Below are 11,768 nucleotides of genomic sequence, written 5' to 3' on the forward strand. Positions count from 1 at the left end.
AAGCATGAATAAACGTACACGAATAGGGAGCCTTTGGGCAAAGGAATTCCCGCTAGGGGTGGGAGAGCCACTGGAAGCGCGTCTGGGTCACGACTCAGAGTCAGGGTGTTGACCTGGGCCCGCAGCCCACGCCTCCTCCACTCAGGTAGAAGCCCTTCAAATCCAGACCGCTCGGCCCGCCTCCGGGGGCGGGGAGCTGTGGAGGAGCTAACCTATCATCGCTGTAGAGGCTGATGAAGTCTATTTCTCATTGGCTATCGCCAGGATGACGTTTTTTTGCCGGCCCAGCAAAGGTAGAGGGCGCCATGATTGGTTGGCGTTGAGGCGGCGGGCCAGTGAAGGGGCCTGACGAGTCTCAATCTTGCACTGGACTTTTTTTTCCTGTCCCGGTTTCCTGGCCGTCGAGGGGGCCTGCAGAGGGCGAGGAGACGACTCAGCAGGAACCTGGATTTATTTCTAAGAGCTGCGGGGCTGAGAAGGGGTGACCGGAAGCTCTCTTAGGACTGACCGGAAGTGAGGCCTGGAGGGGGAAAGTGCGGGTCTCGGGAGAGGGGAGGATTCTAGTCGCAGGGGGCGGAGGTACAGGTACAAAAGCGGCCCTGCGGGCTGGGCTTGTGGCTGCTGCGGGTCTGCTCAGGAAGACAGACTGGGCCAGCACGGACGGGCTGCGGAGGCTACCCTGGGGAGTGGGTGGGTGTGCAGGAGTCTGGAATAGTGAAGCCGAGGGAGGCCCCACGCCCCTGGGAGCGGAGCCGGAGAGACTCTTAGAAGCCCGGGCACCCAACACTAAGGTGCCAAGGGTACCCGAGATTAGTTGTGGAGTTGTGCAGGGCAGATTTTTTTTGGGGTGGTGGTGGTGGTGGTGGCTGGTGGGCACTACAGGTGTGATTTTCGTTTGTAGTTTATGCTGTCTTGCACCCTTGGGGGTAGGATTAAGTTCTGCGCTTTTGTACATAGAAGAAACGGTGTCACCGGGAGCAAGAGCGGAGCCAGGATGGCTTGGGCTCTGAAGCTGCCTCTGGCCGATGAAGTGATTGAGTCTGGGCTGGTGCAGGACTTTGATGCTAGCCTGTCTGGGATCGGCCAGGAACTGGGTGCTGGTGCCTATAGCATGAGGTGAGTGAGATTTTCCCAGACCTTACCACTTACTAACAAAGGCAAGAATAAGAAACACGGGGTTGGGGGGTGGGGAGTGGGCAGGGAGGAAAGGTGTATGGAGTTTTAAAAACGCTGTCTGAAGTTGAGGGAAATAGGGACTTGGTTTGAGTTGGCGTTGTGGAAGAAAGGGAAAAAGAGATTGTAGGCAGTGTGAAGTCTGGGCAGGATTAGGAGGAGGATGAAGAATTGGTCCTTGATCAGCAACCAGAAAGTTGAGAGACTGTTGTGCCAATGTGGGAGGGAGACTTGGGACCTGATGCTATGTATATGTGTGGGTGTGGTTGGATTTATGTGAAGAAGGGTTACTTACAATATGTGAGGGACGTCTATGAAGTTGGGGACAGGGGAGCTGAGGATTAGTGATTAATATTGATCTATTGCTTATTGGAAAGAAATGAGGAACCTTGCTGCAGAAGTCCACACAGTCGTGTCTTTTTTTTTTTTTTGGGTCTGGTAGTGGGGCCTGAACTCTGGGCCTGGGCGCTGTCCCTCAGCTCTTCAGCTCAAGGCTAGCGCTCTACCACTTGAGCCACAGCGCCACCTCCGGCTTTTTTTTCTTTTTTGCTTATGTGGTGCTAAGGAATCGAACCCAGGGCCTCAGGCATGCAAAGCAAGCACTCTACCACTGAGCCATCTTCCCAGCCCCTACAGTCGTGTCTTATCACTAGCATGCTTTTTTGTGTGTATGTGTTGGTCTTGGGACCTGAAGTCAGAGCCAAGGCACCACTCTCCCTTAGTGTTTTTGCTCAAGGCTGGTGCTCTGTCACTTGAGCACCAGCTCCATTTCTGGTATTTTGGTGGTTAATTGGAAACAAAAGACTCAGGGACTTTTCCTGCCCAAGCTTGCTTTGAACCTTGATTTTAATATTTCAGCTTCCTGAGTGGCTCGAATTATAGGTTATGAACCACTGGAACCTGGCTCACAGGCTGCTTTAAGGTTTCACTTAAACTTACAGGGTTTCTGAGTTTTTAATCATTAGCTGTGAAATGAAAAAGTGGCAAAGAAAACTTTTAGGTTTGTCTGGACCTCAATGTATCAAACTAATTGTTGATAATACATTAAAAATATGGTTTGAAAGCAGCATATATAACTTATTGGTATGTATTGGCTACCAAAATGGTTTGTTTCAGCTGTAGATGTGGACATGTCTGCTTGTTGGAGTTAGGTGGACTATAATTAGATTTTCCAATTCAGTGTAAGACTTCATCTAAAGAGTCAAGCAACTCAAGAACTTAAAACTTTCATTGGGTTTATGAGGTGATAGGGGAAAGTTCTCTTTATGAAGCAAATGGATGAATTCATCATTCTAGTGTAAGAGCCACTGAGAGATGTGTAATGTAAAATTCCTTTTTTTTGTTTTTGTCGGTCGTGGGGCTTGAACTGTGGGCCTGGGTGCTGTCTCTCAGCTCTCCAGCTCAAGGAAAGTGCGCTATCACTTGAGCCACAGCTCCAGTTCGGGTTTTCTGGTGGTTTATTGGAGATAAGAGTTTCACAGTCTTTTCATGCCTCGGCTGGCTTTGAACCGTGATCCTCAGATCTCAGCCTCCTGAGTAGCTAGGATTACAGGCATGAGCCACTGGAGCCAGGCTTAAAATTCCATTCTTTATCCTTGCTAATTCAAAGTTGTCTTTTCTCACTGAGGCAAAATTATGAGTTAGAACTTAATACTTAAGCACTTCAGGAATCTTTGCTTACAGTTAGAATAATAAAGTCTATCTTTCTGTAAATATTTTAATGGTTTTCAGGGAAAATGAGATCCGTTATGCAATGTCTTGGAAAATTTAACTAGTGTTTTTTTTTGTCAGTCATGGGGCTTGAACTCTGGGCCTGGGTGCTGTCCCTGCACTCTTCAGCTCAAGGCAAGTGCTCTACCACTTGAGCCACGGCACCACTTCCAGTTTTCTAGTGGCTTATTAGAGCTGTCTGATGGAGTTTCCTGCCTGGGCTGGCTTTGAACCACAATCCTCAGATCTCAACCTCCTGAGTAGTTAGGATTACAGGCATGAGCTACCTGTGCCCGGCTTTAACTTTAGCCTATTTGCCCATAAAAATAGATGAACTGCTGGGTGTGAATGGTTCACACCTGTAATCCTAGCTACGCAGGAGGCTGCTCTGAGGATCACAGTTCAAAGCCAACCCAGGCAGGATTGTCTGTGAGACTCTTATCTCCAATTAACCACCAGAAAACCAGAAGTGCCGCCTTGGCTCAGGTGTAGAGCACTAGCTTTGAGCTGAAGAGCTAAGGGACAGCACCCAGGCCCAGAGTTCAAGACCCACAACCAACCAAAAAAAAAAGAAAAAAGATGAAAATAGTTTGAAAGTAAGTGCCCTGACCCTGGAGTTGCACATCAGCATTAGTCATAATATCTGGCAATTTATGCTGCTGTTCATATAAAGATTGCCACACCAAAAAGTTTGATTTTGTTTAGGATAATAAAGTTTAGGATGGAAGTTATTAAATATGATTCTAGCCATATAGTCAACTTCATTAAAAAACATCTGATCATCTGCTGTGTATTCAACTATATATACTCTTCATACCATGACACTTAACAGCGTAAGAGTGCTACTCATCCTAGCTACTCAAGAGGTTGAGATCTGAGGACCATGGTTTGAAGCCAGCCCAGGAAGACAAATTGGAGGGCCTCTTTTCTCCAGTTAACCAGCAAAAAAGCCAGAACTGGAGGCATGGCTCCAGTAGGTAAATTGCCAGCTATGCATGAAAAAGCCAAGCAAGAGTGCAAGAATTTGAGTTCAAGTCCCAGTACTGGTACATACCGCACCCCCCCACCCCCGGCCAAAAAAAGAAAAAAAGTGCCTTACAAATCGTACCCTGACTAGTCTTCATTACATATTTTTACGTTTATAACTTTCTTCCAACATCAGACTTTTGTTCAGTTTTCAAATATGCTTTTTTTTCCTTGAGAGTATATCATGCCACAATTTTAAGTACTTTTTACTTTTTTCACTTTTTTGGGTGTATTATATACTTGCCACTATTGTTTTCATAAGCAGCCCTTTAGAATTCTCCATTTCTTCTTATATTTTTCTACATGGCACAGACTTTCTAGTAAAAGTAAATGAGGTTCCTTGAAAATATAGACATATAACAAATAATTCCATTTCTGTGTCATGACCAGAATAGGCAAGTCTATAGAGAAAGATTAGTGCTTGACGAGAGCTGTGGAGGAGGAGGGAATGGGAAGTTACTGTGTGCTAATGGACATAATGTTTCTTTTTGGAGAGAGAAAAATATTCCAAAATTGTTAGTGATGGTGATTGTCAACTCTGACTACATTAAAAACAGTAGAATCATACACTTTAAGTTTAGAGTAAGTTGTATCTCAATAGAGTTGTGTTTATAATTTTTTCCCTTTTCATTTTTCTCTTCCCTCCTCTCCCCTTTTCTTCCCCTCCCATTCCCCTTCCTTCCTTCCTGCCTCCCTCCCTCCCTTCATTCATTCTTTCCCTTCCTTCCTTCCTTTCTTTTTCTTCTTTCTTTCTTTCCTTCCTCCCTCCCTTCCTCACTCCCTCCCTTCCTTCCTTCTTTTCTTCCTTCATTCCTTCCTCCCTTCCTTCCTTCCTCTCTCTCATTCTTTTTTCTTTCTTCTTCTTTCTTCAAGTAAAGTTCAAATAACAGAACAGAAAACTAACTTTTATTGTTTCTCAAAACAAAGTCTTGGGCGGGCAGGCCTCAAACTTGCTATGTAGCCGAGTTTGGCCTTTAATTCAAGATCCTACTGCCTCAGCTTCTTTTTTCTTTTCTTTTTTTTGTTTTTGTTTTTTGGTTCGGTTGTAGGCCTGAACTCTGGGCCTGGGTGCTGTCCCTCGCTCTTCAGCTAAAGGCTAGCACTCTACCACTTGAGCCACAGTGCCACTTCTGGCTTTTTTTTTTCTGCTTATATGGTGCTGAGGAATCCAACCCAGGGCCTCACGCATGCAAGGCAAGCGCTCTACCACTGAGCCACCTTCCCAGCCCTGCCTCAGCTTCTTGAGTCCTGGAATTACAGGTGTGCCCTACCACTTTCTGCTAGTAAAATTTACCATTTTAAAGTGAACAATTCAGTAGCATTTAATATGATGACTTCATTGTGCAATCACCATCTCAATTTACTTCCAAAAGGCTTTCAACACCCTAAAAGAAAACTCTGTGCGCTTTAAGTAGATTGCTCTGCATTTCTTATCGGTTCCCCTGGTAACCACCAGTCTGCTCTATTTCTGTGGATTTATTTACTATATAGTACATGGCTTCTAAGCTTTAGTATAGTGTTTTATCCATGTTTATCATATATTACTACTTAGTATTTTTGTGTGTGGGTGTGTGTAGCTCCTGGAATTAAACCCACAGACTCTCATATGCTTAGTAAGTGTTCTACTACTGAGCTAACATTTCCAGCCCCATTCACTCCATTTTATGGTGGAATAATATAACATTGTATACATATACCACAATGTAACCCATTAATGGACATTTATATTATTCATTAATTAACTTTCTCATTGCTTTGACTGAATGCCTGACATAAATTAGTTAACTTTCTCATTGCTTTGACTAAATGCCTGACATAAACAACTTAAAAGGTGGAAGGATTTATTTTGCTTATACTTTCAGAGAGCTAAATCCATAGTTGTTGGCTTTGTTGGTTCTGGGCCCTTGATGAACAGAACATCATTGCAGCAGGAGTATGAAGAGAAGGAGGCTGTTTTCCTAATACTGGATGGGAAGCTGACAGTGAGGAAGGGATAGGGGAGCAAGTGTAGCCTTCAGTAGCACAGTCCCAGTGACCTACTTCCTCCAGCTAGGCCTCACTTTCTTTCTTTTTTTTTTGTTTGTTTGTTTTTGGGTCCGGTTGTGGGGCCTGAGCTCTGGGCCTGGGCGCTGTCCCTCAGCTCTTCAGCTCAAGGCTAGCGCTCTACCACTTGAGCCACAGTGCCACCTCCGGCTTTTTTCTTTTTACTTATGTGGTGCTGAGGAATCGAACCCAGGGCCTCAGGCATGCAAGGCAAGCGCTCTACCACTGAGCCACCTTCCCAGCCCCTAGGCCTCACTTTCTAAAGTTTGTGTGACCTCTCAAAATAGCACCAAGCATTCAGGAACCTGTGGGACACAGTTTGGTTTAATGAATAATGCTGCTATGGCCTTATAGGGGTTTTTGGTTGTTGTTTTTTTGTTTTTTGTTTTTTTGTTTGGTTGTCGGGCTTGAACTGAGGGCCTGGGTACTGTGCCTCAGCTCTTTTGCTTAAGGTTAGTGCCCTGCCACTTTAATCTACAGTACTACTTCTGGTTTTTCTGGTGGTTAATTGGAGATAAGAGTCTCATGGTGAGTTTTCAGCCCGAACTGACTTTGAACCGCAATCCTCAGATCTCAACCTCCTCAGTAGCTAGGATTATAGGCATGAACCACCAGCACCAGCTGGCCTTATATTTTATGTTAGTAAGCTTCCTGTCACTGTAAGAAATACTTGAGCTAATCAGCTCATAAAGAGGAAAGGCTTATTTTGGCTTACAGTTAAGAGACTTCAGTCCAGGATCAATTGGCTTCATTGCTTTTGGGCCTTCGTGAGATGGCACGTCACCGTGGGGAGCACAAAGCCTGGAAGAACCACTTACTTACCTCATGCCAGAGAGTAAAAGAGAAAGTAGCTGGGGCCACACTTTCTCCTTCAAGGACATGATCCCAACGATCAGAAGACCTCTTTACTAGGTCCTATCCCTTAATGTTTTCACTACCTGCCCATATTGCCAAACTGAGGACTAAGCCTTTAACACCTGGGACTTTGGGGGCGACTTCATATCAAACTGTAGCATGTTTGTTTTATAAAGGGAAAGACCACATGATATTTGTAAACATTTGTGTACATATGTTATGGGTATGCCTCCTGAGTAGCTAGCCCAAGTGGAAGAACAGCTGTGAGTGGAAAAGCAAAGTGAAAACTCAAGGCTGTTTGTGAGAACATGGGTTCATTTTCTAGTACCAGCATAAAAAAAAAGAGAAAAAGATAAAAGAAGATTACCCAAGCAGAAAAATTCACCAAGACTCTCAACCAGTTGGTTATGATGTCAGGTACTTGTCAGCAATGCAGGAGATCAAGAGGATCATGGGTCTGGGCCAGCCTTGTTAGAAGAGTCCACAAGACTATTTCAGCAAAAGAAGCTAAGGGTAGTGTCATGTGCCTGTGATTCCAACTATGACAGGAAGTGAAAAATAGGAGTGCAGTCTAGGCAGTAAGGAAACCTTTATATCAAAAATAACCAGTAGAATCTGGCACCCATGGCTCAATCCTCTAATCCTAGCTACTCAGGAGGTTAAGATCTAAGGATCAGGGTTTGAAGCCAGCCCAGACAGGAGCTGTGGCTATGGTTTAAGTGGTAGAGCATGAGCCTTGAGCAAAAGAAGCTCATATATACTGCCCATGGCCTGAATTCAAGCCCCAGGACTGGCACATGCACACAAAAAGCTCAGTATAGGGATTCAAGGGCAGATTTAAGCATGCAAAAGGCAGTGAGCTTGATGACAGGTCAATGTTAATTATTCTTCTGAGGAGCAAAAGAAAAAAGAAGTGAATAAAAATGAGCAGAGTTTAAAAGACTTGGGGGACACTGAAGCAGGCCCACATATGCATCGTGGGTATCTCCAAAAAAGAAAAAGGAACAAAAATAGTATTTGAAGTAATACCCACAAAGTTTTCATGTATGATGAAAGATAAATGTAAATGTCCAAGAAGTTCACTGAATGCCAAGAATTATGAACTTAGATTCACACCGTGACACATAAACTTTAAATCTTTAAAACAGCAAGAGAAATGAAATGTCACAGGATGCTCAGTAAGATTTTTTTTTTTTTCAGTACAAAATGAACCAGGACTTCCCAGGTGCTAAACATGGGCTCTACCACTGAGCCACATTGGCAGCCCTCAACATATTTCAATAGAAAACTTTGGAAGTCAGAAGGCTGAGGGCTGATATACTCATGGTACTAAAAGAAAATACAAGCAATCAAACTAAACTTGTCGATCAAGAATCTTTTTTTGAGGAGTCTGATCCTGGGGCTTGAATTCAGGGCCTGGGCATTGTCCCTGAGCTTTTGTACTTAAGGCTAATGTTCTGCTACGTGAGCCACAGCTCTACTTCTGGAGACGTAGAAGTTAACTGGAGGCAAGAGTCTTTGGGCTTTCTCTTGCCCTGGCTGACATTGAACCATAATCTCAGATCTCAGCCTCCTTAGTAGCTTGGATTACAGGCATGAGTCACTAGTACCCGACTATCAAGAATCTTGTATCTGGGCCTAGGAAGGTGGCTCAGTGGTAGAGTGCTTGCCTTGCATGCATGAGACCCTGGGTTCCATTCCTCAGCACCACATAAGCAGAAAAAGCCGGAAGTGGCACTGTGGCTCAAGTGGTAGAGCACTAGCCTTGAGCTGAAGAGCTGAGGGACAGCACCCAGGCCCAGAGTTCAGGCCCCATGACTGACAAAAAAAAAAAAATCTTGTATCCACTATAAGCAAAAAAGGAGCAAGAGTGGAGGTATGGTTAAAGTGGTAGAACCTTTCCCTACCCAGCACAAGGCCCTGAGTTCAAACTGCAGTACCTATACTCCACCAAAAAAAGTGAGAAGTCAAGACATCCAAATAAAAACTGGAGGGCTGGGAATGTGGCTTAGTGGTAGAGTGCTTGCCTAGCATGCATGAAGTCTTGGGTTTGATTCCTCAGTACCATATAAACAGAAAAAGCTGGAAATGGCACTGTGGCTCAAGTGATAGAGTGCTAGCTTGGGGACAGTGCCCAGGCCCTGAGTTCAAGGCCCAGGGCTGTCCAAAACAAAACAAAAGCTGAAGGGTTTGTTAATACTGCACAGGCCCTGCAAGAAATACGTTGCAGTGAGTGGATATTAGTAAACTAGATATCATATGAAATAAGATCTAGAAACTAGTATTGTAATGATGGCATTTAACTTCACCTTTTATTTTCTACATGCTTTGAAACTAATAAATATATTTAAATAAAAACATATTATCACAAAGCTAATATGATTGTGATGCTTTTAACTCCATCTTGTTTTCTATGTGGTTTGAGATTGGGCATATAGTAGAAGGAAATGTAATTTTATGATATCAGCAACTTAAAGGGATGGAGGCAGAACTGGTAAAGGAGCAAAGTTTCTGTATGTTACTGAAGTTCAGTTGGTATAAAGTCAGCATTGTAAACTTAGGGTGATTGATTCTTGTAATAACACAAAGAAAATAGCTCATGGATATGCACAGAAGGAAATGAGAAAATGATTTAAACATTTCACTACAAAATAAAACACAAGCTGGGCACTATTGGCTCACACCTGTAATCCTAGTTATTCAGGATGCTGAGACCCAAGGATAACAGTTTAAAGCCAGCCTGAGTAAGAAAGTTCATGAGGCTCTTATTTCCAGTTAAACACCAAAAAGCCTGAAGGGGAGCTATAGCTCAAGTGCTAAAAGGCTAGCCTTGAGGGAAAAAAGAAAGAAAAGTTAAGGGACAGTGCATAGGCCCTGAGATCAGTCATGCACAAGCATGTATACACACACACACATGCAAGTACACACACACAAAGGGTATTCCATGAAAAGAATATCCAGAAGAACTCAATAAAGGCCCTACTAATAGGCAAAATATATTATCAATCCAAAAAGGTTATAAATGAAAAAGTAGGACATTTGTATACTAGTAAATTGTTCAATGCAGCAAGATTTAGCAATTGCATTTACACACCTAATAACAAATCATCAAAATATATGTGGTAAAAGTTTTGTTTGTTTTTTGTCGGTCATGGGGATTGACTCTGGGCCTGGGCAGTCTCCCTCAGCTCTTCAGCTCAAAGTGAGCACTCTGTCACTTGAGTCACAGCGCCACTTCCAGTTTTCTGGTGATTAATTGGAGATAAAAGTCTCATGGATTTTCCTGCCTGGGCTGGCTTTGAACTTCGAAGCTCAGATCTCATCCTCCTGAGTAGCTAGGATTACAGGTGTGAGCTACCGGTGCCCAGCTTTCTTTTCTTTTCTTTTTTGTGCAGGTCCTTAAGCTTGAACTCAGGAGTTGCTAGGCTTATAGGCCTGAGCCACCAGGACCTGGCTTAAGTTTACAGATTTTTAAGGAAGACATAGTTCTACAATAATAATTGGAGATTTCAGTACCATTTTTACTAAGGGATAGACAAAAGTATGAAATAGAAGATATAAACAAAATGATTAAATACGAGTTTAACATATATGCAGAGCAGTGTACCTTATTGACATATTGTCTACCTCTCTGTTTTAGTTATTGTGAATAATGCTATTATTAGCTCATGCCTGGCAGTCTACTACTTGAGCCACACTTGTAGTCAAGCTTTTTGCTGGCTAATCAGAGATAGGGAGTATCTAGAATTTTCCTTTTGGGCCTGGGCCAGCTTTGAATAAAGAGATTCAGATTTCAGTATCCTGAGTAGCTAAGGATTACAGGTGTATACCTCAATGCTTCACTTGTTGGTTGAGATGAGGATTTTTTTTTTTGGTCCGGTCATGGGGCCTGAACTCTGGGCCTGGGCGCTGTCCCTCAGCTCTTCAGCTCAAGGTTAGCGCTCTACCACTTGAGCCGCAGCGCAAGCCACTTCCGGCTTTTTTCTTTTTGCTTATGTGGTGCTGAGGAATCGAACCCAGGGCCTCATGCATGCAAGGCAAGCGCTTTACCACTGAGCCACCTTCCCAGCCCCCGAGATGAGGATCTTTTTGTTTGGTCTGGCCTTCAATTATGATCCTCCTGATCTTTATGCTTCCTGAGTAGCTGGGATTATGAGTATGTACCACTATGCCTGTCTGAGTCTGAACACTGTCTTCTAAGTGTCCCAGATGTTTGGGTATATTGTTACACTAACAATATACTGGCTATTTTAGAAAAATAACCTTTACCAAAGATGGGATTAGAAGGAGGAATTTTCATAAGACTTACCACTGTGAGTTTAAAGGGGAGGAGGAGAAAGCTAAGGCCTATTTGCCCATTCATTGGACTAGAACTCTGATATGTTTAGGATTTTGTCAGCAGTCACCAGCAGCAAAGCCTTTACCAGAGAAGTATCTGTGATTGTCTTTCTGTGCCGGGAGGAATGGGGAATGGAGTGCTTATCCTTGATTTAGGCTTGGGATGAAGGAAGGGATGAGACAAGTAAGATGGAAGCAACCCAAAGGATAGACAGGCGATGAATGATGCTTGCCAATTAAGAGGGAAGCTTAACTGCAAGGATTTTTTTTTTCAAGCACTAATTGGTAGACATTTTGAACCTAAAAATAAGTGTTGAGGCTTAGCACTAAAAAGAGCTAAAGTGAGTTTCCTAAGTTACAGGAAGAAAACCAAAAAACTCTTGTGGTGTTTTTCCAATTATGTCATTTTATGATGGTAGATAACCATATTTTCTACAACAACAATGTCAGATTTCCTTCATAGTACAATCTCTGACTTATTGAAAGTTGCCATTTTTATCTAACTGCAAAGTCAGTGATCTTAAAAGCTTATAAAAAGTACCTACCTGGGGCTGGGAAGATGGCTCAGTGGTAGAGCGCTTGCCTTGCATGCCTGAGGCCCTGGGTTCAATTCCTCAGCACCA

The 11,768-nt window shown here is 43.5% G+C and overlaps 1 protein-coding gene across 1 annotated transcript in view; it reads left to right on the forward strand.

Annotated features, from left to right (window-relative positions):
• The first annotated feature begins 331 nt into the window (after nt 1–331).
• Nucleotides 332–11,768, forward strand: part of Tfcp2 (transcription factor CP2) — a 53,700-nt gene continuing 42,263 nt past the window's right edge. The window contains exons 1-2 of the mRNA XM_013018687.1: nt 332–513; nt 958–1,116. Of these exons, the coding sequence (XP_012874141.1) occupies nt 995–1,116 (122 nt within the window). The 5' untranslated portion in view covers nt 332–513; nt 958–994. The remainder of the gene's footprint in view (nt 514–957; nt 1,117–11,768) is intronic.

This window comes from Dipodomys ordii, unplaced genomic scaffold (assembly GCF_000151885.1).
Source record: "Dipodomys ordii isolate 6190 unplaced genomic scaffold, Dord_2.0 Scaffold42, whole genome shotgun sequence".
NCBI classification, from domain to species: Eukaryota; Metazoa; Chordata; class Mammalia; order Rodentia; family Heteromyidae; genus Dipodomys; species Dipodomys ordii.